The following is a 22,761-nucleotide window of genomic DNA, read 5'->3' on the forward strand; positions in this document are numbered from 1 at the left end:
CTGACCTGTTTGGCTTGAACTGTTACGTGTTTTCTTTTGTCAGGCTTATTTTTCTTCTCCTGTATTAGTACACAAACCTAAGGAAGAACAAAACAACAACCATGTGTCGTTCCTGCCCCTCCATCAGCTGAACAGTTTGAAGTCCTCCAAACCCATTGCAATCCCCCCACAACATCTGGCTCCTCTCGGACTGTTAGTGCGTTCTTTGCACTCTAAATACACCAAGGGGAGGGAAGAGGTGAAGGTGACGGCGCACGGGCACGACACGCTCCTGCCCAAGCAATACCTCTGTGCAGATCTAACAGCTGACATCCCCACCATGGGGGCAGCTAGGGATGAACCGCAGCTGGCATCGGGTGTTTTGGTCAAAGAAACTTCTCACATGCACATTTTGGTTGGTTTTTGTCATTTGATGTCAATGGTGGGCTGTGACATTCCTGTGTTGGTTTTTTTTTCCCCTCCTTATTTGAAGAACAAGATTTTATCTTCCCTTCCCACCTCCCCCCCTTCATCCTGTTCCTATTTCACTAGAACCTGCCTTTCGGGTCAGCGTGCTGGTAAGAGATTAATTTTACACTGCAAGAAACACTGAGCAAGGTATTTCAGCTTGGACATATGAGATGCCCGTTATAATATTGCAGTTTTTCTAAATTAAATATTAGGAAAAATTAAACCCAATTGTGGTTCGTATTCCTATGGAAAATATTTCTGTTGAAAACAGTCCTTCCACGCTAAATGACTTAAGTAACTGAAAACACAATAAATATGCAGCAAGTTAAAACCCCAGATTATTCAGGTTTTAAGGCTTATAACTAAAAGTGGTTTAATGTTTCATGCCTAATAATAGATTACTCCTATCACATTTCTAACCTTTATTTCTACCAGCTTTGAAGTCCAGCCATATAAAGGCTGTTTGTAGAACCACACGAAAGTTAAAGCAAATATTACTCAGAGTGATTCATATGAACAAGAATTTGCAATGAAGGCAGAGGGGTTTTTGTGTCTGTATCAAAGGAAATGAAATGTTTGCAATATTTTCCAGTTGATAAATGCATTAAAACATTTTAGTTGTGTAGTATGAACATTGCTGACATAAACAGACTTTGACCTGAAACAGACTGTATTAAGCTCCGTGGGGGAGGTAACATTAAAAGAAGTAAAAATAAAATAAAAAATAGAAATTCCTAGGTTTCAAAATCTGCCACAAGGTCACTGCATTCCTTAATTAGCTGAATACATTAAGAGAAGGCTAGAATACAGATTCTGTAAAGAGAGCAAATGTATGTTTAATCCTCCATTCTTTGCTTACAGATTACCCTTTCAGAAGGAGTAACCTTATTTTCTTTTTAAATATCTATTTACCTTTTTGAGCTTTGCATAGCAAAGCAAGGTTTTCTTTTTTTTTTTTTTCCTCTCCAGTGTTGCAAAAGAAATTAATTTGTTGCTGGTTGCTATGCATTGGCAGGATTTCTGCATAAAGAATGTAAGCCATCTATCTTTGTATTCGAGATATAGTTAATCTGGCAGTTAAAATACTTTGGAAACATTTTGATGACTTATCTGGAAAAGTAGCTTTGCATTTTCAAAGAAAACTCAGAACTGTATTGCAAGGGGAAGATAAAAGATATACGAAGTGTTTGTTCCAAGCGATACTATTCATTTAAAGATCAGAATGTAACCCCACCCAAGCAATTATTGTGGAAAAACAAGACAAAAATCCTTATACAGCTTTCTGACACAGTCTTTATTTGGGAAACAAAATAACTATATTACAGTTATAGCCTAATGGATTGCAAGCTGTTTTATTAGAGTCAGCTGAATCCTGTTTAGCATAAAAAAGAACTCTGTTTGCTATCAAGAACACATTTACATTAATATGACTTTGACAAAGTAAAATAAAATCGCATTAAGATGATGTAAGTAGATAAGACAATGAAATCTCTGTGAGATAGTTTTGGCACACCAATTAGAGTCAAGTCCCTACAGGAAAGAAACATATTTTTACACCAAGTATCCATGTGTTTTTAAGTCGTAGAGTGGCCAAAATTAATTCCACGCTTAAAATATTTCCAGCAAGGGAAAAGAAGAAGTTTATTATTATTATTATTTTTATTTTTCCCTTGAAAGGTAAAATTTCTGATAAACTACATTTTTATTTGCAATAATACAAACAAGTTTTGTTCTCTGCACTAGCCTGTAATCATCCTGATTATTGCAAGGGACTTTCCAATATAGAGCAGCTGAAAACAAGGTTTTAGATTACATGGTAATTTAGGAATGCATGAAAAGCCAAGCAGTCACCATAATAGACCACTGCATAAACTTCATGGCTTTTACAGCAAAATATAACATATGTTTTGTGATTCATTCAAAAGATTTTTCAGTTTTTTTGGTCGAAAAATATGTCGAGCTCTAGTATACGTCCTATATTTAGGGAACCTTACTCTCGAAAAACAACGACGACACCACCACCCCGACTTTGATGTCTCTCTTTTTAGTTTGGTCATTAAAAGAACAGCAGTGATGGATGGTGATAATGCTGTGGATTTTATGAGTAATCAGGCCTTGGCAGCCACAATATTTCTTTTGTAGTGAAACTTTAATATTCCTTTGGCCCTGCGTAAACTTTTTCTGCTTTTGGAATGACGTTACACAAGCTACTCGCTAAGCATTGCAAAACGGTTCTTACCCCAAAGTTAGCGCTTTAACTTAACGCCTGACAGGGTGAAGCTTCCCCCCCACAACACACAGAGCTCCTCTGTAACAGCCCTCCCGCGTTCGGGGCACTCTCACATTTGCAGGAGGACGGGCGGAGGCAGGCAGCAGGCTGGTGGCAGACCCTGGCACGGGAGATGAATTTCCTCTGGCTGCGTGGCCGAGCCCCGAGCACCGGACAGGGCACCCCCGACACCCCCGCTCTCCTCTCCCCCCTTCCACATGTTTCTAGTGAATTTTGCTGCAACAAACACCAGGTGTCTCCACTTAGCTGGGCTACAGCTTAAAAAAAGGGGCCTGCTACTAAAAAAAAAAAAAAGGGGGGGGGGGAAATTAGGGTTGCTCCTAATCTGCCTGTTGCAAGGCTGTGTGCGCGAGGAAGAGAATGTATGTACACGCAGATATTCTCGTACTAGGGTCGTATTTTATTTTGTCACTTGATACGCCTCTGTCAGGCAAGGCAAGACTTACCAGAGTTTGAAATAATCCAAATTCAATCACTTTAAAGCTGCTACAATATGCAAGTCTTGGCAGCCGTTTTAAATTAATGGAACATCAGATGTGCTCTGATCCTCTCAATTTCCTTGGGCAAGGGAAATTCTGCTGCGGTGGTAGCAGGAGGGGAAATACAGGGCTATCAGTAAAATAAATGTCAGCTTTTGTCTGCTGATAAAAAAAATGCATACAGCAAAAAAAGACACGATATTTATTGCTCCATAATTAAAATGTATTTCTGTATGCAGTAAGGATTATCTTAGTGGTTTGGACGAGCAAACACTGTGCAGCCTGAGCCACACAAACGGACATTAAATTAAGCCAAAATACAAAATTGCTTTTTATTTGGGGTTTTACAAATACAGCTAAATAATTTGTTTGGGTGTACATATTTATTTTTTTGCGCCTGCTGGCATGCTTATCAATAAAAATATTAGAACACCAGCCTTGAAAGCCCAGTTCCAGGGCAAGGACGGGTTTTTGGCAAGAAATGGGCGGGGGGGTTGGGGGGGTAATAAAAAAATCCCCGTAGCAAGATGCCAGCCCATGCAAATGCACTTGGTTTGGGGTTTACTTAGAAAGCATAAACATTCATGTTTGCAGACTTGAGAACCTTTTGATCAAACCTGGGCTGTGTTTTGAGGAAACCTGCACTGGAATATGGTTTTCAAGGTGCAATTCAGTAGCTTTGCTTTTGAAATACAAACAAGCCCAAAAATTCAAATCAAGGCTCTGAACCTTTGCACAAGCTTTTATGGTCTGCATGGGTTTTGCTGATCTGTAGGACTTATCACCCAGGGCTGTGTCCTGGCTGCAAGGGCCCATGTTTCGTAAAGTCTTTTTCCTGAAACAAAAATACAATACAAGCTGTCAGAGTTAAATTGAGGACAAAATATTTCTTTAATTCTGATTTTTCAGTTATTTGCTTTATATGAGGAGAGCCTGGCTTCTTCTGTGCTAACTGGGACTCAACATTGCCAGACAGTATGTTTTAAGTTATTTTTAAAAATGCTGGGTTTGAAGGCTCTTAAATCCTTCGATGTAAATGAAAATAAAATCATAGTCTGGAACCTAACAGGGACTTTTAATCTTGATCTTAAAACCATGAATCAGACTACAGCATAGAGTAAAACTATTTTCTGTCCTCTGCACTCACCTTCTCTACACATACTGATATTTGATATTTATAGGTGGCAATTAGAGATCTCAGGTAGTCCCAGTGCCTCATGCCAACCTCTGTACACAGTTACTGCCTCACAGTCTATGGCTGAGCTTTCTACAGCCTTGCTGTTTTTCTCTTAAATGTAACATTTCAAGCAAGCCTGATTAAAACAAAGCAAAGCAGAAGCAAAATGTCTCAAATTCCACGTGTGTAACGTTATGGCAACAAAACTTAGACTGATTACTGTCTCAGAGTAGGAAAACTAGTGGCAAGGTAGGGGTGTTGCAATAAAATTACAGAAAAACTTCTCCCATAGCCACCCTGGAAAACCCAGCCATCATTTTCTGCCAGAGCTGGGGCAGAGCCCAAGCCCAGCCCCAGCTCAGAGGGAAAGCCTGGCAGACTGGCTGCTCCCCTGGGTCTCAGAAGTGCAGCCAGTGCACGGATGCCAGGTTTCAAATACTGGATGAAGAACGACTGGCTGAAATACATTTTTTATCAGATTTTCATACTGTAAAATTCTGACTTGATGCTAAAAGGACAGCATCCCCTCCCAAACCTGCCGCAGAGGCATCCCTTCCCTTTGCCTGCCTGGAGCAGGGGTTAGCAGCTGCCAGGATGCTCACTTGGGATGGGCACTTGGCAGGGGCAGTAGCTACCAAAACCCATTGCCTCTTTCAGTGGTCCCCAAATGAAGATAACAGTTGAACTCGACCGAGGATGCTCTCCTCAGCCCAAAGTGCTCCTCCAAGATCCTCTGCCAAATCAGCTGCCTAGCAGCTGCAAGGGTGCAGCATGGCTGATGGTAGCCAGAAATGTTGGGTCCTTTACCCCAATGATCATCCCGAGAGCTGCCGGAAAGCTGTACACAGCCTGTGAGTGCCCCTGTCTGTGAGCAGACATGTGCTGGGGGGGGGGGGGGGCGGTACCGGGCCCTTGAGGAGTGCCATGGATGTTGTCAGCTGGCTTTTATTCTCCAGGATCCTGCCATGGTTTTTTTCCCAGAAGAAGAGGCTGTGATCAGCAAGAAATGAATTCCAGTATTTGTTTACAAGTCACGCAGCCTCTTCCTGGCGAGTCTGAAGATGACTCAGGGTGCTTTCCACAGTTACACCTGCCACCAAACCATGACAGAAGAAACAATCAAGATGGAAGTTCATCCTACCTATGTGAAACAGGCATTGAATCCCCATATCTGAATCCTTCTGGATTTAAAACTCTCCATTACCTCCACTGGAGTTTTAAGGCAAAGAATTTCAAGATTTGTGCCTGAATAAAAAGTACCAAATGAATATAACAGCATGGTGGAGTTTCCATTTACTGCACACAACAGTCAAGATACTCAGACTTATGGCTCCCACTGCAATTGTAATTCAGTTTCCTTGCTCATACATAATGTTTTTATCTACTCTGAATGGGGTTATCTTTAGTTCCTTAACAAGCCCATATAATTCAGCTGTCACGGTTTCCATAAGAACAATACCTTGGAATTTCCTGCCTTTTAATTTGGACTAACTCCTGTCTATAGCATCGCATTAACAATGTTTCCAACATGTGTGGTGATGCTCAAATCAACCATTACATACAGGTTACATATATATTTATAACATTCAAGTACCATTTGTAGAGGTAACATCTCAAAGTAATGTAAGGATCTCATCTTGATAAATCTAACAGCCCCAGCTGGGCTGCCTCCTCTCTGTTTCAGGCTTTGCAGCTGGGCTGTTAGCTGTGAAGGAAATTCTCCTGCCCAAGCAGGTGGAGACAACAGATAGGAACCTGCCTCAAGTCCTTCCCTGCCTTTTCTGCTATGAGGCCCTGCCTGGCCACAGGAAGATGGTGGTCCTCAGGACAGAAATGCCTCTCGGCACACGCAGCAGCATCTTACCTGCCGCAGAAGCGCAGTAGGGGAGCTCACCCAGACGACCCATTGAACCGAGCTGTGCCCAGCCCCTGAGGAGAAATTGCTATTGCTGTCTCTATTTTGTAAGGAAATGAGGCAGGACATTTAGCAGTTCAGATCTGAGGCTTCCCAATTAGCCATCCAGTAGCGTGTTGACAGATGGCTGTTTCTATTTTTGCCTCCCTTACTCCAGGCCCATTCATTCAGTGCACTCCTTTTAATTACACAGAACCACGTGCCCAAAACCTTGTCCACTTTTTCCTGAGTGTATCCGTTGGTCTAACAGGAGATGTTACCTTTCCCTAAAACACCATTTTCGAGTTCCACCGTTTGTTTTGTGGCATCGAAGAAGACCTGCGGTTTGACTGTGCTTGTACTTGGCAGTTCCCCCTGAGCTTCAGGAGACCAAGAGCTCTTCACAGAAGAGCAAATATTCTCTCTCCCTTGCCCCAGAGTCCCCTCCTACATACCTGCAAGCCAAGCTGGCAAGGAGGGGCATCAGGACACAGCAACAGACAGGAAAGATTCAGCACAAGGCAATCTGTATCAGCATAAATTCAAGCAAGGCAGCATCACATAAAGACCTGATAAACCTCCCTTTCTAGGTTTGCTCCCTCAAAAGCACAAGTCCTCAATTCAATATACAGTAGAGCCAAAAACGTATGCATAGGCTAAGCAGCCCAAGAGTGACACGTTGTTTCATCCCTCTTCCCCTGGCTCCATATTCTCTTCTCATCCCAAAAGTTTTCTAAAACCTTGACTGCATTCTCAATCTAAGAATGTCCTAATTTGCAGAATAAAGAGAACTGGGGATGAAAAACAAGACCAACAAAAGGCTGGTGTGGGTGACCTCCAGCATAGCTCTGGGGGACCAACCTGCAAGCTGCCCTCTGCCGAAAAAGCAAAAAATGGCAGGAGCCTGGCCGAGGAGCTCAGGGCTACCTGAGCAGACCCGGCACCACGCACATGGTTTTAAAACCACTTGTCCTTTCCAGAAGGATCTCAACCTGGAACCCACCATTGTTATGCTGCTTACAGGGAATAGCTCTCACCCATTTATCTCCCATTCACTTGTGGTCAATGGCCCTGTGGAGAAATGGCATTGATAATGAATAAGTAGCAAAAGACATGCTCTATCTTTCCAGCCCTGGCTGTAACGAAGACCATCAGGTGGTATAAATTACTTCACCTTGGCCATGTTGATTTTTACCAGCTGGGAATCCAGCCCAGGTTTCATCTGGTTCATGAGGGAAATAAACCATATAGTATCACGGCTGAGTTGACGACGCAGGTAGACCACAATTTCCACAAAATGTGGCTGGAGGGACGGTAAGGCTATTTGCATTGACCAAACGGCACAAGCACAGTTTACCAAGTGTGGAAAAAATATCCAGCCACAGAGAGGCTGCTGCTGGCTTGGTTGGGGCTCTGGCACCAAATCTCTGCACGAACCCAAGCTTTCTAAAGAGTCTGTGAGAAGATGCGAAAGCCCGTCCAAGGCTGAGTAGGCAGTGCCAGTGACACAGTAGATGCATATGTTTCTAAGAATACTGAGGGGCAGCCTGGCACTCTGGTGAGTGCTGGAAGCTGCGCTGCACATGCACACGCAGCCATCGCAATCATTAGGGTTTTGCTGCTTTGGCACCTCTTCTTAATTTACTTAATTTCTATTTATACCATTCTGTTTCTGTTTTGAGCCTTTATCAGATGCTGATGTGTTTTGTGCAGAGCCAAACTTTGGAAGGAGGCTTTGGAAAGAAGTCATTTAAGGGGGGCTTAAAAATGTCAGAGCACTGGGAAGGGCCATTCCCAAATGAGAGGTGGTCACTGTAACTGCGAAAAGGCAATTGGGCCAGTTTACCCCAGGGCTAGGCCAGTGCTTTCCTGCTGGGAGGAAGCAGGGCCCTGAGGGTCTGTGGAACATACTGGGGAGTCTGTGAAGACTAGTGGGGAAAAAAACTAACTGCGTTGACAGCAGTTTTCCACACCTGGGTCTGAACCTCCATTGGAAAATGAAGGTAGAGGTCTGCAAATCAGGAGAGGTTGAAAACCACAGTATAAATATGTCCCAGCTCTGTCTCTGGGGTAGCTACTAATTGTGTCCAACTGATAAGTATTTCTGAAATAAATTGCTTAGTTATTGTGATTATACTGCAAAGCATAGGCAGAGGATAGGGGGTGACACTTTCTTTCCTTTGCCTCCATCTGTGGCCCAGTGACAAGCTTGACATGGCTTGGCTGGAGGACATATGCAGCTCCTGAGAAACAGTTTCTAGGGAAAAGCTATACATGCCCTGTCTGAACAGTGCTGATCGACAGTTTTGGTGGTTAAAACTCCAAGAGCTCAAATACAAGTAGCAGATGAGAACACAGCTGTTGATGTTGACATGTTGCTGGCCTTATGGAATGATGATAAACAGCTGGAAATGCATGTGATGCGCTGGGGAAGAGGGATGGAGCAAAGAATTTCAGACTTGCTGGAAGATCACAAATGAAAAGGCGATCAACTGAGGACACTGAATTCTTCCTTTGCAAATCATTTATAGATCTTTTACTGCTTCATACTACAATGGGCTTCAGTCCCCTGGCTTCGGGAAGACACACATGGCAAGGCTGCAGGCCTCCAGGCTGGCCAGGCCCACACAGGCATCCTCAGAACCTCCCAACACAGCGAAAACATTTAAGGTGGATTAATATCTTCAGGCAGAAGAAAAGAGAAACCCTGTTTCCCTGTTTGCAGATGACTGAGGAGAAGATGTAGAATGGGTTCACAGTAGAAAATCTCCCTTCTTGGAGGAGCTTTTTTTCTTTTTTTTTTTCATGAATATTACACCATTAGCGAGTCCTCTGTGCAGAGCAGTCCCAGGCTTCAGAGCACATCGCTCCCTACACATCTCCAAGGCCAGGTGTGGCACTGACAGCTGTAGGACTTCTCTTCAAGCCATTCCCCAGGCAGAGCAGCTACTGAAGCATGGAAAGCCCTGTCTGGAGCTACCTTAAAACTGGGGAGCTTATCTCTGTATTTCAATGGTGTCTAGTGGTGTATTCTGCCAAAAGCTTTAATTGTTGCTGTTTTGAAGAAAGCCTTTGTTCAATACAACTGCCTACTTCACGATGACATCATCCAAGACTGTGGAAAAAAAGCACAGCCTGGAGTAGCCAGGCATGTGATGATGTATAAATAGCACTGACAGAACAATATTATAAACTCTATTGGTACAGCTGAGATAAAAATAGCAAGTTGCTGATTCATCTAAGATATCGGGTAGAGGAATGGCATGAGGTTCAGCTACAATAAACCTTCTCAGCTAAAAGCATATTAATTCACCATGAATCAGCTGCTCAGATCTTTCATTCTTTTCAGAAAAGCACCTGTCTCCTCCTGCTTTGGTCCTCCATTACTGAACACATGAAATATAGGGCCTGATTTTATTTCTGCTTCTCTTATGCTGAAATACATTGCAGTCAGAGAGTTCTCTAAGGCTTTATATACACGTAGGAAAAGCAGAAGCATTCCTAAAACTGTTTGCCAAGTGCTTGGTAACAGCAAGGTTTATGTTATTGTTCACAGCTATGTTTCTACTTTGCCGGCCTCTAGAAAAACAAACAAGGGACCATTATTTCAATAAACCTGGAAATAACGGAACCATACTTCCAACATCTCTGAATCTGTAACGACCAGATGGCTTTCAATAAGATACATGCAAAGTCAAGTACACGTCCACATACTATGCGCTTTTCAAATAGACAAAATGAAACCTGACGCACCAAGCCTAGAAATACAGGAATTAAAGGAAAAAAAGAAGCCAAGAGACAGGTGACTTGCTCCTTAGAACACATCAGCAGTGCTTACTTGTGCTTTTTTCTCACATGGCCCACAATTTATGCTCTTGTTTAACTTTTTTAGTATCTGGACCGTAACATCAGCCACGTTGATGCTATGCCCCCTCTTCACAGGAAGACCCTGGAGGGCTACAGTACCAAAAACTAGTGCTAGAGCTGCAAATTCAAGGGCAGCTGCTCTTGGAAAGCAGAATCTCACACTGCAGCCTGTCTGCTCCCAGAGCATGCATCATGGTAACAAGAAGTTGCCCGATGTAGCATGCTGACTGGTCACAGCCACAGATAAACAGGCAGCTCCAGGAATCCCCCTCTTGTGGCAAATTCTCAGCCACAATGTGGCCACTGTATTTTTAGACACAATTAAAAGAGCTCTTAAATGCTTAACTTCCATTTTTTTAACACTACAGCCATATGGCAAAAAGAAGCACAGATAATAAATGGTACTTGTAAACAGGAAGATTATGAGGTTTCACTCCTTTCATGTTGGGCAAGCTCCTCTGTAATCAGTGTAACACTGCTCAGTGCCTTGGCTTGGGCTAATGAGGAAAGCCAGGACACTCACAGCCAGCTCCTTCACCTCCTGCATGACTGTCTCTTCCCCACAATGCCTTCTATTGCTAGTGCATCAGCTTGTGATCATTGTGCACGCTTGTGATCATGGCATAATGATGACAAAATCTCTAGCAGTGCGAAAGAAGACAGGTCACCCTCTACCTGTGAACACCTTCCTGCTGGATCTCTGCGGACAGTGGGTGACAGAAACAAACTCTAATAAACGCAATTGCTTTGCAATTTATCACCCATGATTCCACTTACTAATAGCCTATTAAGTTTCTGTGTGCCAGCAACTTAAGTCCACATTCTGTTCCTCAAGAGCATGATCTTACGCTGTGATCATCATCCACATGAGCATCAACTACATGGACATAGAGCCCCATTAGAGCAGCTTGCTTTGTACAAGTAGAGGTCTTTATGTACTGACTACATCTTGGTTTGCATCAAAGCTAAGTTGCTTGTTTAGGACCATCAAAATGACTTATACAATTACAGACCTTTATATTAATTTTTAAAACTTGCAGATGTTGCAATCTGTACATGGGGGAATAGTGCCAAATGTTATGATGACAGAAAAAAGTTATATTGGCTGGGTTTTAAAAGTAAGGAAGCAGGAAAAAGAAAAATCTCACCCTACCTCTAGCAAGGCATTACATGTATCTCGTTTTGCACACATCTTTTAGTTAGCAGCTTTGCATTTCTGATAGTGAGCTAATCAGCTAATATTTTTATGAGCACAAAACCAATAAAATAGTGTGGGGGAATGACAACAAAAAGCCCTTACTTCCTTTTGATGTATTTTTATATTCACTAAATCCTTCTTGCTATGCCCAAAGAAAACCTTTGCTGCACATGAGTTTCACAGAGCAATGCCAGCAGTGATCCTACATATCTGCTGCTTGTGTCAACGTCCTCCTCTGGGGCGAGCAGTGCTGGGAAGAGCGCCCTTTGGGATGCCACTGTGCCGTTGTGCAGTGTCTCAAAGAATTTGCAGCTCTAGTGCTATTTTGGCTGAGGTTGCTGGTCGATCAACATGCTGAGGTGCTTTGCAGAGAGCATTTCAGTGATGCTCAATGATCTACATAAGTAACACATGGTTTATATTATCATTATCAACATCCCCTTTGTTTTCCAGTTGCATGTCAGTACCGGTAGAACCTACTGATGCAAAGACCAGCTTCAGCTTTGAAGCTCAGCACAATAACAAAATAACCAGCTATTTGTTTATGTTAGTAATAGAATCTACCGGCAACTGCGATTTGATTGTGGCTTTAACAAGAAGGCTAGCCAAAGGAAACCTTCTCGATAAATAGGAGACGAAGGAAGCGGATGGGTTGTCTGTGGATTTTCTAAATCTAGCCCAAGAAGCTGATGGTTATGCTTAAAGTCTCAAATTATTTTGGACCCCAGCTTTCCAAAAGATTGCTTGGAGGACAAAGAGAGATGGTAGCATTCACCTCTTCCTAGGATAAAGGTTTTGAGAGATGGAGCAGAGCCAAACACTACAATTGCTGTTTTCCTGAATCCATCAGAAGCAGCCAAGGAGCAAGGCTGGATGCACTGCCCCAGCATGGCAGGCTCTCCTGATCGCTGTCTTCCCTGGGCATCCCTCCCTGCTCCTCCTCCTGCCCTGCCTCTATTCCTTCTGCCACATGGTCAGCCGTATGGATTATCCTCTGCCTTGGGGCTGGGAGAATGGGCGCCCTTGTATTGCACTATGAAGCCATCTGGGGGACGGCAGCAGCAGCATGTGCATAATCACCAGATAGCTTCTTGAATTGAGAGATATAAATATACAACATACCAATGCCACTACAGGTATAGGCATGCTACATGGGAACAGATCAAGTGTACCTTTTGCATGTAATCAGTCCTTATGCAGTAGTGTTGCATTTCTGAGGTAGAAAAAAGCTAGTTTATAGAGCACACCTAAGCAGACAATTTCAACTTTTGGCATCTCTTCACCAATATCTCCACCACTGGCGAACGTGTGAATGTCATGGTGGCTCACCACAGCCCTGCTCGATGGATTTTACAACAGAGCATTCTGATAACACCATAGACTTACATGTGAGTAAGGCTTCTAATATAGTGGCACAATTTATTCCCATTTCCAGTTTAATGCAGCCTTTCTGAGCAATTTTCACAGCATTGTGCAAGGGTTTTTTTTTCCTGCTGTACAAAAGAGAAGAGCTCCTAACGTGTTCCTGAAATGCCTTGTGAAGTTAATGTGACTTATTCTCTATCATCAAGAGAATGATACTGGAATGAATGAAAGTCAATATTTTTTCTCAAAGTTTCTTAATATTCAGTCCTCATACAGCATAAGGGAGTAAACTCTCAATTACACAAAGGCAAATACAGAGAAATCCATCAAAGTCAATAGAGTTATTCTGGACACCTGAGTAATTTGTCCCTTGGTATGATTCAGTCTCCAAAATCCACTCCGAATATCCATAACGGCTGTTTGCTATTCACTTACATTTTTAGCTCTGTTATAATTCTAATTTTTTCCATGTTTCACAAATAGCTGGAGTCAGTTTCTTTCAGATGATGCTGTTTCCCCAACTTGGTTTCCCTGTGAATAACCTCCATCATCACTATGCTACTTTCACTCAAATGTTTCTTTTTTAACAATAAACATCTATCCCAGATGCCTTATTTTCAGCTTCATTAAATGTTTTACTAGTTCATCTTGAGTCATGTCAATATTTACCTTGGACACAGTTCCGTATCCTTTAGTTTCTAATACCAGAATTCTCCAGACAAGCTTATTGTTCCTGGCTTGACTTCTCCAAGTCACAGCTTAAAACTTTTTTTGACGTACTAAATAAGATGCAAATTCACCCAACTATTTGCTTTGCTGCGTGCTGCCAGCTATGCCTATTCCAAACATCTCTGAACTGATTTACTTCAATTTCTGTGTACACACAGGCCCCAAACCTGTACCCAGTTACTCTGAGGTAATAATTTCAAAGCCATTTAATAACAGCAATTAGCAGAAGAGAAAGCAGAAATCAGACATCAACCTTTCGGGCATAGTACAACAACAGAACATTTCTACTGACCTTTTTCATCCTAGAGAAAGGGTGTCAGGACCCAGGAGGGGTTGCCAGCCCCTGCACCTTTGCGTTGGTCCTCACTGCGCAAACCTGGACGCTATTCTGAGAGATGGGACTGTGTTTCTTCACTCCAGCTCTCTCCCCTGCTCCTGACCAGCAGGACCAACTTGTGCTGAGCTGTGCGCAGCATGAAGGTTATCATGCTGCTGCTTGTACTCACCTGTGTACTGCGCAGGTCAGACGAAACCTTGTAAAAGTGTGAGCAGCAGCAGGATGCTGTGTTCACCACCAGCAGCAGCGGTGTGGAAGTAAGTTCTCCAGTAATATCAATAACATAGGTAATTGTAGTAACTAAGGGAGAGGAGAGGTGGTGTTGAGGGTCATATTGGAGCAATATAGAGCCTAGGAGGACGCAAAGGCGAGTGGAACAGGTTCTGCTCCTTCAGCAGCTGCATAAGAGCAACCCCTGGCTTTGGCAAGAGGTTGGCAACAGCTGGTGTATGGCAATGACAGGATGTGTAAAGGAAAGCAGCTGTGGGCATGGGGAGGAGCAGCGCAGGTGTCAGGGGGATGATATTTTCGGGGACGTAATGGACAGCCAGTCTGTCTTTGTGGGACCCCAGTACAAGGGATACCTGAAATAGCTCAGTGTGCTCATCCCCAAGCACTCCTGAGCTGTCACCCACAGAGCCACCTGCATCCAGGCTGCTTCTTACTGCTGTAAGTATGCTTGCTTGAGAAAAGTTTTTCTAAATACGTACAAGACAATGGGGAACAAAAGTTTGAGAAGTGGAATTTTCTTGATAATTTTCTCGATGTTTACGCTGAGTTTACTTCAGGTCCTTTTTCAAAGCAGTAGCACAAAAAAGGTAGGGTGCTGTTTGATATATTTATATTTTATATTCATGTACTGCACTGGAATAAAACATTTTGAATTTTATATTGGATATAAAAAAGCAAAGGTGTCAAGCTGGGAAAGTGCCTTGAAAATAACAAAGGACTTTATGTGGGATTGTTTGAGGTCATTTTATCTGTTGTTCCTGACAGTATTTAAATGCCTCCTTTCAGTTCGAAATGCCTTTGGTTGTCATTCACTGAAATCAGCGGTGGAGACTAGCAGGGCAGGTGGGCATGCACCACAAGGGGATACATGGAGAAAGAAGCACTCAGATTTTCAGAGATCTCCAAAGCAAATGTTATACCCGTGCCATCAACCCACATTTGTCAAGAGGTGTCAACATGGCCTAAAGAAGCAGCGAGCCATGTTCTCGTGAGAGGGGAGACCATTTCACATCATGCTGACTTCCCTGAGCAAGATACTCCTAGGAGCAGGTCAAGGAGATGGCTTTAGATCTCAACCCAGGTGTGCAACAGTTTTAAGCAGAAATCCAGGGTATTAAGCTGAGTTCACAGTGCAACGATTTCAGTGACTGCCATGCATGCAGATACACAGGGCTAGTTTTGAAATACCTCGCTTGGGTGCTTTAGCAATAGCAGCACAAGTAAATAATTTCTGTAGTTAGCCCATGTACCATTGCTAACATCCCAGGAAGAGTACATCCGCATGGTGTAATGAAGCTAGTATTTCTGTGCACCCTAGACCACATTATAGCTTACAGACTGTTCCCCCGTACTTTGACCCAAAAGGGCTGTACTGCCAAGAGGACAATTGAGGTTTTATTTGGTTTTAAAAGAACTTGCTCACTTCTAAAGCAGAGGTGGTCATTTTCCTCTTCTGGTCTAAGCCAGAATCAGAAAAAGAGATGACTTTGAAACTGGGATATTCAAATTCCCTTCTCTGCCCTATGTCCCCCTGCACATATACTCCAGTGAAAAAAAGCAGCTTGGTATGGGAAGGGAGATGAGACAGGATGAGGGACCATTGTCTCCCACAAACACATGCAGCCAGAAGATAAAAGGGAATGGTTGAATACTAGATTAAATGCAAGTTTCATGTAAATGATCACGTACAGAGACCTAATAAATGATTCTGTGCAATGCATTGTCAGAGATTTTTCTCTGCCATTTTTGTTTTGCATGTGTATTTAGGAGCTTTTTCCCCTTGGAGGATAATGTTCAGGTTTAAAAATTTATATTAATCTGTCACTACATTCATCTGTCACTCTGTGAAAGGACTTCTTTTTTTAACAAAGTGGGTTTTTTTTCTTTTTAATATGTTGCCATATCAGAATGGAGTATTTAGGATAAGCCCTTTCAACAGCAGTACTCCACAGGATGGGATGACAAGTAGGAAGGCTGCTTTTTATATAGTGTGATCTCTTTTGACCCAAACAACTAATCAGAGTTTTAGAGGTTTTGTATTTACTCTGGCTGGGGACTGGCAAGGGTCTTCACTGCAAATCTCTCTGCTCCCAAGGACAGTCATTTCTACAGCAAAGGAGGACTCAACCAGAGACAGACGCTTTGCTGACAGATCCCCAATGCTTCTTGCAGGCAAGAGCGCTGGCCCAAAAGCTCTCAGGTTGGGTTTGGTTTTTTTGTTGTTTTGGTTTGGTTTTTTGGTTGTTTTTTTTTTTTCCCCATTGGGTCAGGGGTGCCACTCTAAAGAAATTACTACTTGCTCCCTTCAGAGCAAAGGTCTTTGACAGCCTCTGCTAGGTACCATCAGAAGTCCTCCTCTCCCCTGGTCTCCATCCCACCTTCCAGCTAGAGGTTACCTCAGGCTGCGAGCTGCACCTTACCCACCCTCACTCCCTTGTCTGGTGTGGTTGTGAAAATCCCCCCATGAGGTTCAGCCTGTGTGTTGACTGAGACATAGCAATCAGGTCTGTCCTTCCACCTTTGCTTGGAATATGGACAGGAAGGGGACAATATAGGAAGGCACTGCAAAAAAAAAAAAAAAAGATTGCAGAGGATGTCCATCAAATCCTCACATTTCTTGTTGTTGCTGTCCTCGATAGCCACCTGGGCTAACTGCTTGCATGGGGTCTCACTCAAGTCTGTACATCTAAGCCCCTGTGGCCACAGAGGACACCTTTCTCTCACTCTGTGCTGTCTCAATGCTTCTTATTCTGAGCTCGCTCTACCTTGTGACCTAACTAAAAATGGCATCAGATTACTGTGCCATGAACAGCGTGTTCACTTCCTCTCATTCACTCTTTGCTTGTGTACCTTCAATTCTTTTTTTCTTCCCATCAAAATACCTGGAAGAATTCCAATAACTTTTCCTGCTGCTAAATATGAGCATTTTATTTGCTAACATCCACTTGAATTTGATCTTGAACAGCATGATGGCTTTACACATAATATTTCACATAGGGCCCATGATTTCAGTGCCAATTGCAAAACAGAGACATGCTAGTCCCACCTGTTTGAGTTTGGCTTTCTCCTCAGCTCTGGGAATTTCCATTTCGCTTGTCTTCATTCCCACCAGCCATCCTGCGTTTGGCCATATGATTGCTTTCCTCCTGGAACAGAGGGGACAGTCATTCAGCCTGCAGGTCATACCTAGATTATTTTTAATCACTAGGCAGCTTCACTGATAGCAATCTCATTTCCTCTTTCACAATAAGGGAAAAACCCTCCATGAAAAGACAAAGGGTGCGAGGATGCTTCTGAATTAGTCACCAAAAAAAAGGTCCAAGGCTCAATTCTTATTATCAGTCTCTTTAGTGGAAACACAGAGTGACTCCAGTAAAATCAGTGGAGCCATGATAGTGTAGCCAAGATCCAGATCTAGATAGAGGTTTTGGAATATGCTGCTCTGAGGGTTTTGTTTTTTTTATTACAGACATCTCATCTCCTGCTTTATGAGTTATTTTGAAGGTTTACTGTATCTGAGAAAGTAGAGCAGGAGTTCAGATTATGAACTTTGATTGCTCATGGTTTATTCAATATTTTTAATAAAGTTTGAAAAGGTTCCCTTCCATCAAAGAATGTCCCCTTTGATTAATCAATTGAATTTGATATTTTCTCCATGGAGAATACAAAGCAGTATACCCCTTTGCCAGTTGTTTACAGGCAGCTTCGCAGCACACAATAGAACAATTATATTCTAAGTAAAAGAGCTGTGATCAGAAATGTTAATAAACCAGTTAATAGTGTAGCGTCTTTTTCTTCCTTTACAAAACACACAATAAGGGCATATCAAGCCTTTTTTAATATAATCTGCATACTTTCCAAATAACATATTCAGGGAAACAGAGTTGTCTTAAATGGCCTTCCTCACATTTACATCTGTAACAACTGCAGTAGCAGCTCTGTCGGGCTTGATTTTATTCAGTGTTGCAGGATCAACATAAAATCTAGGCTGAAAATTAAAGGGAATAAATGTCCCCCTGACAGTCAAGAGAATGATTTTGGTCCAAGAGTATTTCTGGCCTCAACTCACTTTCAAAAGCAGCTTTGTCATTTGTGCCTGGCCTAGTCCCAGTAAGCGCTATTATGATTTGTTACATTTTCTATAGAACCAGGAGACCATTTATTAGCCCCATGGTATTGTATTCAGCTTCAATTATGTAATAGTTATTATTCTGCTGAATATCCGAATCTTTGTAAGAAAGTTTTAGTTCTGGAAAGAAACATACAAGGTTCTCAAATGATTTCGAGGAAGATCAAACTCCCCCTTTTTTGCTAGTTGAAAGAGGAAAGGTCCCTTCTTGATATAAATCATGAATAATTTGAATAGACTTTTTTCTAAAGAAAACCTCCTTTTTCTTTGAAAGCCATTGATAGCTTGGGATTCAAGCAGAAAAGAATAAAAGAAGAAATAATAGTTTCTTCCTAGAAGAGAACGTGACAGGTATGCTTCCAAATTAGTGAGATTTTAATTTAATTATAACTGAGGAGTGTGTGTGCATGTGTGCTTTGCCTGCTTATAAATGAGGAAAAAGGGTCTCCCCCATACGTAGTGTGGAAGAGGAGGGGGCAAGTCCTCAGCCGGTGTTAGCCTGGCTAAGGCCTCTGTGATGCTGTTTTTGCAGCTGACGTAAGAAATCGAAGATGCGCCCCACAGTCCTGTTTGCTTGTTTAGCTGCCCTTCACGGTTCAACAATGCAAACTCTTGATACTTAATCAAGTCCCAGTGGCCTTCCACTTCCAACTGGTCTGAGCCATCTGCATCTCCCAGACTTGTCAACAAATTAACTGCCACAAAATAACCAGTTAACTAGTTACCTGACATCATCCTTTCTATCACCCCTTAGTGTCTGTTAAAAAAAAAACAAAACAAAAACCCCAAAACATAGATTTTAAAAAGCACTGACATAAAAATAAAAATTGATCAGCTCCAAGCAATTCTGTCCTTCACAAGCCATTTTACATGATTGAAGGCTTCAGCTTCCAGTTCTCAGACGCTTCTCCAGTTCTCAATCATGTCTGAATTTTTCCCTGCTCTCTGTCAACAGCCAGACACTACAGTTCCTGTAACCACCAGCCACCAGGTAAAAGTCAGTCCAGCTGTTGCTGCTGATTTTTATTTTTTTTAAACTAATAACAAATACACCACACACACAATGCACATACAACACATACACGCAACAGCTGCTCTGCCTCAGAGTAGCAAACCCAATTACTCCTAGGTACTCTCAGGAAATGGAAAAGCAACGCTCCCAAGGCTGACAGACTTCTGAAATGACCTTTCTTTAATGTATGCTCAGTTTAACTGGTATTTTAGTAAAATTACTCTAGCTTTATGCCAGCTGAAGAGAAAGTAGAAAGTACATCAACAAGCTTTTTCTCGGATAGACTTTAGTATCTCAAAAATTCACAACCAATGGAAATTTGCTGCCAAGGTTGCACCCCTATTACAAAGAGAGCCAATTCAAACAAACACCACTGCTACAACTCAGTGCGGCTACAGCTGTTGCATAGCAAGCGTATGTATGCTTGAATGTACGTTTTGCCCTCTGTGAGGGCAAGCAAGAATAAAGCAGGTAATAACACATTTTGACCACAACCATGTCATCCCCTGGTTATTTTTTGCAGTATAAATGAGTGACATATGGGTCAGATGCATTTGCGTTTCATTCACTAATTCCACTCAGAGCAGCATTTAAGCATCCTTATTTTTCCACAATAAGAGTAAAGAAGTTGGATACCCAGTTTATCTTAAAAAATGTGAAGTAAAATGCATTTGCAGGTTGCACATTTATCGGATCAAGTGAAACAAGGCATCAAGCCAGAATCTGATTTTGTTTGCCAGTATGTAAACGATGAGTAAGTCTGCTAGGGTCAACAGAGCAGCAGCGGAGTCACGAGTCACAGCACACTGCTCTTCGGAAAGATTTCTCCATGGCTAAATATACTATTCCAGTTGCTTCAAGAAAAGCCCTGCATCAAGTCCTAATAAATGCTGGCAGTGATGCTAAGCTCTGAGCAGTCATAAAGCCAAAAAGATGAACAGGAATTAACAAGTGGCCTTAAAAACCTATTGAGGAGAACGGAAGTTTTGTTCACACAAAAACTGAAGAATCAGAACTTTGGTAATGAAAATCATGACCTAATTTTTCCGCCACCCACATTTAGCCACCTTTCAAATGGGTCTGGGGAAAAAAAAAAAGTAGAAAAGGAAACAGAATTTTCTTCAGGACCAAAGTGCAGAAAATACCACTAAACTCAATAGACTAAGTTTGTACAAGTTACCACTCAACCATGCGACAACACAGAGTTTGTTTCACTATAATTTTAACCAGGCATGTCCCAATAAATGATGTCTTGCTCCTCCCAGGGGAATGCACTAAATGAACCTACTGTTGTCAGTGAACAGGAGCAGCCACACCGACAGAAGCCAATCCAACACCCCATCCCCATGATCCAGCAAAATGGTAATTCCAATAAATACCCTTTATATCTCCATCTGATACACACAGTGCTGAATGTGGAAAAATGAGAGCTCCATAGACCATAAAAGAGATGCCCTTTGGCCTTTTCTTTTTTCAGTGGGGTCATAATCTAGTGCTATTACAACAATAGTTTTAGGTAACTAAAATTGCTTATCAAATGTAGGTTTGCATTCTCTATCAACAAAGTACTGAATTAGAAGAGATTTCATAATTCCTTATGAATTTCTCTCCTACCTAGTCTTTCCACTGGAAGCCTGATTAAATGAGTATTATTTCTTCTTAAGTGGTTTTACAGGTCGTTTATCTTAGATTTACGAGTATCAACCTACTTTAGAAGGTATTAGATAGCTTTAACGTTTGACACGTATTCTCTAAATCATTTACAGTGCTCTCCATTTGCACTAGACAATCAGTAATCTTCTCAATATTAGGTTTTATTGACAATGCACCATATAGAGTCCTTATTATATGGTAATGATTTAAGATAGGTGCAAGATTGGGAATTAATAAATCCAAAAGCTCATTTTTGATTGTTGACAGAGCTGAGGAATAATGTGCATCCATCTAAATCACTCTGTCTCTCAATAACGTAACACACATACATGTTTAACCTGTTAGAAGCACAGTGCAGAGATGTGCAAACAGATCCTAATTCCTGCACTGAGCCTGACAGACTCACGCTTAAAGCTCTATATTTACTCAGAGAAAACCACCAGCGGACGCGAGGGTCCCCCATCATGTGGAAGCACCTGCACCCGCCTTACGCCATGGGGTGGGTGCAGGTAATGATGCAGCCGGGGGAGCAGGGGGCTCTCAGCCTGGGTCTCCTGGTTCCTGAGCACCGGTTCATGCCTAGCTCCAGCTGGCTCATTGCTGGCTGCTGCTGTCATCCAAGCCTGACAGCCTCAAGCAGTCCAAGCATGCCTCTGTTATACTTGAGTCACGCCAAGGTAAATATGCCTATTGAGATCAAGAAGCATTTTGCCTGAGTAGTGAGTTAGTAAGGCTGAGATTAAGGGCTTAAAAATCAGTCCCATAATTTATATTTGGGAGACAATACAGAAAGCTGTCATATATAACAAAGACATACCTTCACGTAGCCCTACACAATAATAATTTCACAGAAATATTGGCATTGATAGTAATTGAACTCAGTTGAATAATTGATTTGACTACTTCAACAGAAGATCAGCCCCCATATCTATATTACTCACAGAAAATTGGAGTAGAAGAAAAAAAAATTAAAGCGAGAGTCTTTGGTAGCAAATGAACATCTCTCCACTCAGTTCTACAGAATTAGTGTCTCATGTGCGACCCTGTAATCCAAAGGTATGTCTCTGAAATGCAGTCAAGAGATCTGTATCAGTCCTGCTTTTACAGTACGTCATTGGAAATGGTTTCTCGGGCATCGGAGCTGCATGAACTGGCAATTTCTTAAGCTGAAATGTGACATTTCAAAAAAAAAGCTGGAATGATCTCAGAGCAAAACCACCACAAAATCTGAACCCTGCTTTTATCCCAACAGCCACCTGGTAAGAAAACTCCAGTGAAAAATTGGTGTTAGTGGCAAAATTGCCCTGTGACAATTACACATGACTGTAATTGTGAATAGCAGGGAAGTACAGTAAAGAGGTGGCTTTCTCATACCTTGCTCATTCAGAAAAACAACCCCAAAATCCTTACTCAGGCTAAAGGCTTGGCAGGCTCACTCAGCTATCAACAAATGACTTAGCAGCAGAGGAACTGGTGCTACTAAACATTGAGAACTCCAAACTCCAATCAAAATAAGACACCTTGTTCAAAGCAATGCAGTAAGCATCGCTGTTGCCTTGTCTTATTTTGGTAAGACCAGGCATAGATTTGCTGGGGGAAGGGAGGAGAAAAAAAAAAAAAAAAATCTTCCCAGATTAGGACTCCCCAGTGCCGTATGCACACTTCTGGCCTTCAGGGAGTGCCTGCAGACCCCCAATCTAACAATGCATTAGCAGGCAATTTACTAACGCACAGTGAAATGGCAGAAATATCACAAGTTCCATTTCTCTTATTAGTGGAGCTAACTGCATTCTGCAATGCAGTATCTACATTTTTGTAAGCTTGTTTCATTTGCTCAGTTCCTAAATCAGCAAAATTTAGCAATCTTCAACATCTCTCTGTGATGAGGGAAATTTCTTTTACTACTGTGAGGAAGGGAGGAGGTCAAGAAGGCTTGGGAAAATTTGTTAG

General features: G+C 42.2%; 1 protein-coding gene across 1 annotated transcript in view; it reads right to left on the bottom strand.

Annotated features, from left to right (window-relative positions):
• Positions 1-16,731: 16,731 nt before the first annotated feature.
• CABCOCO1 (ciliary associated calcium binding coiled-coil 1) overlaps positions 16,732-22,761 on the bottom strand; it is a 65,292-nt gene continuing 59,262 nt past the window's right edge. The window contains exon 8 of the mRNA XM_052800174.1: positions 16,732-17,163. Coding sequence (XP_052656134.1) covers positions 17,086-17,163 — 78 coding nt within the window. The 3' untranslated portion in view covers positions 16,732-17,085. The remainder of the gene's footprint in view (positions 17,164-22,761) is intronic.

Source organism: Harpia harpyja, chromosome 10 (genome assembly GCF_026419915.1).
Source record: "Harpia harpyja isolate bHarHar1 chromosome 10, bHarHar1 primary haplotype, whole genome shotgun sequence".
NCBI classification, from domain to species: domain Eukaryota; kingdom Metazoa; phylum Chordata; class Aves; order Accipitriformes; family Accipitridae; genus Harpia; species Harpia harpyja.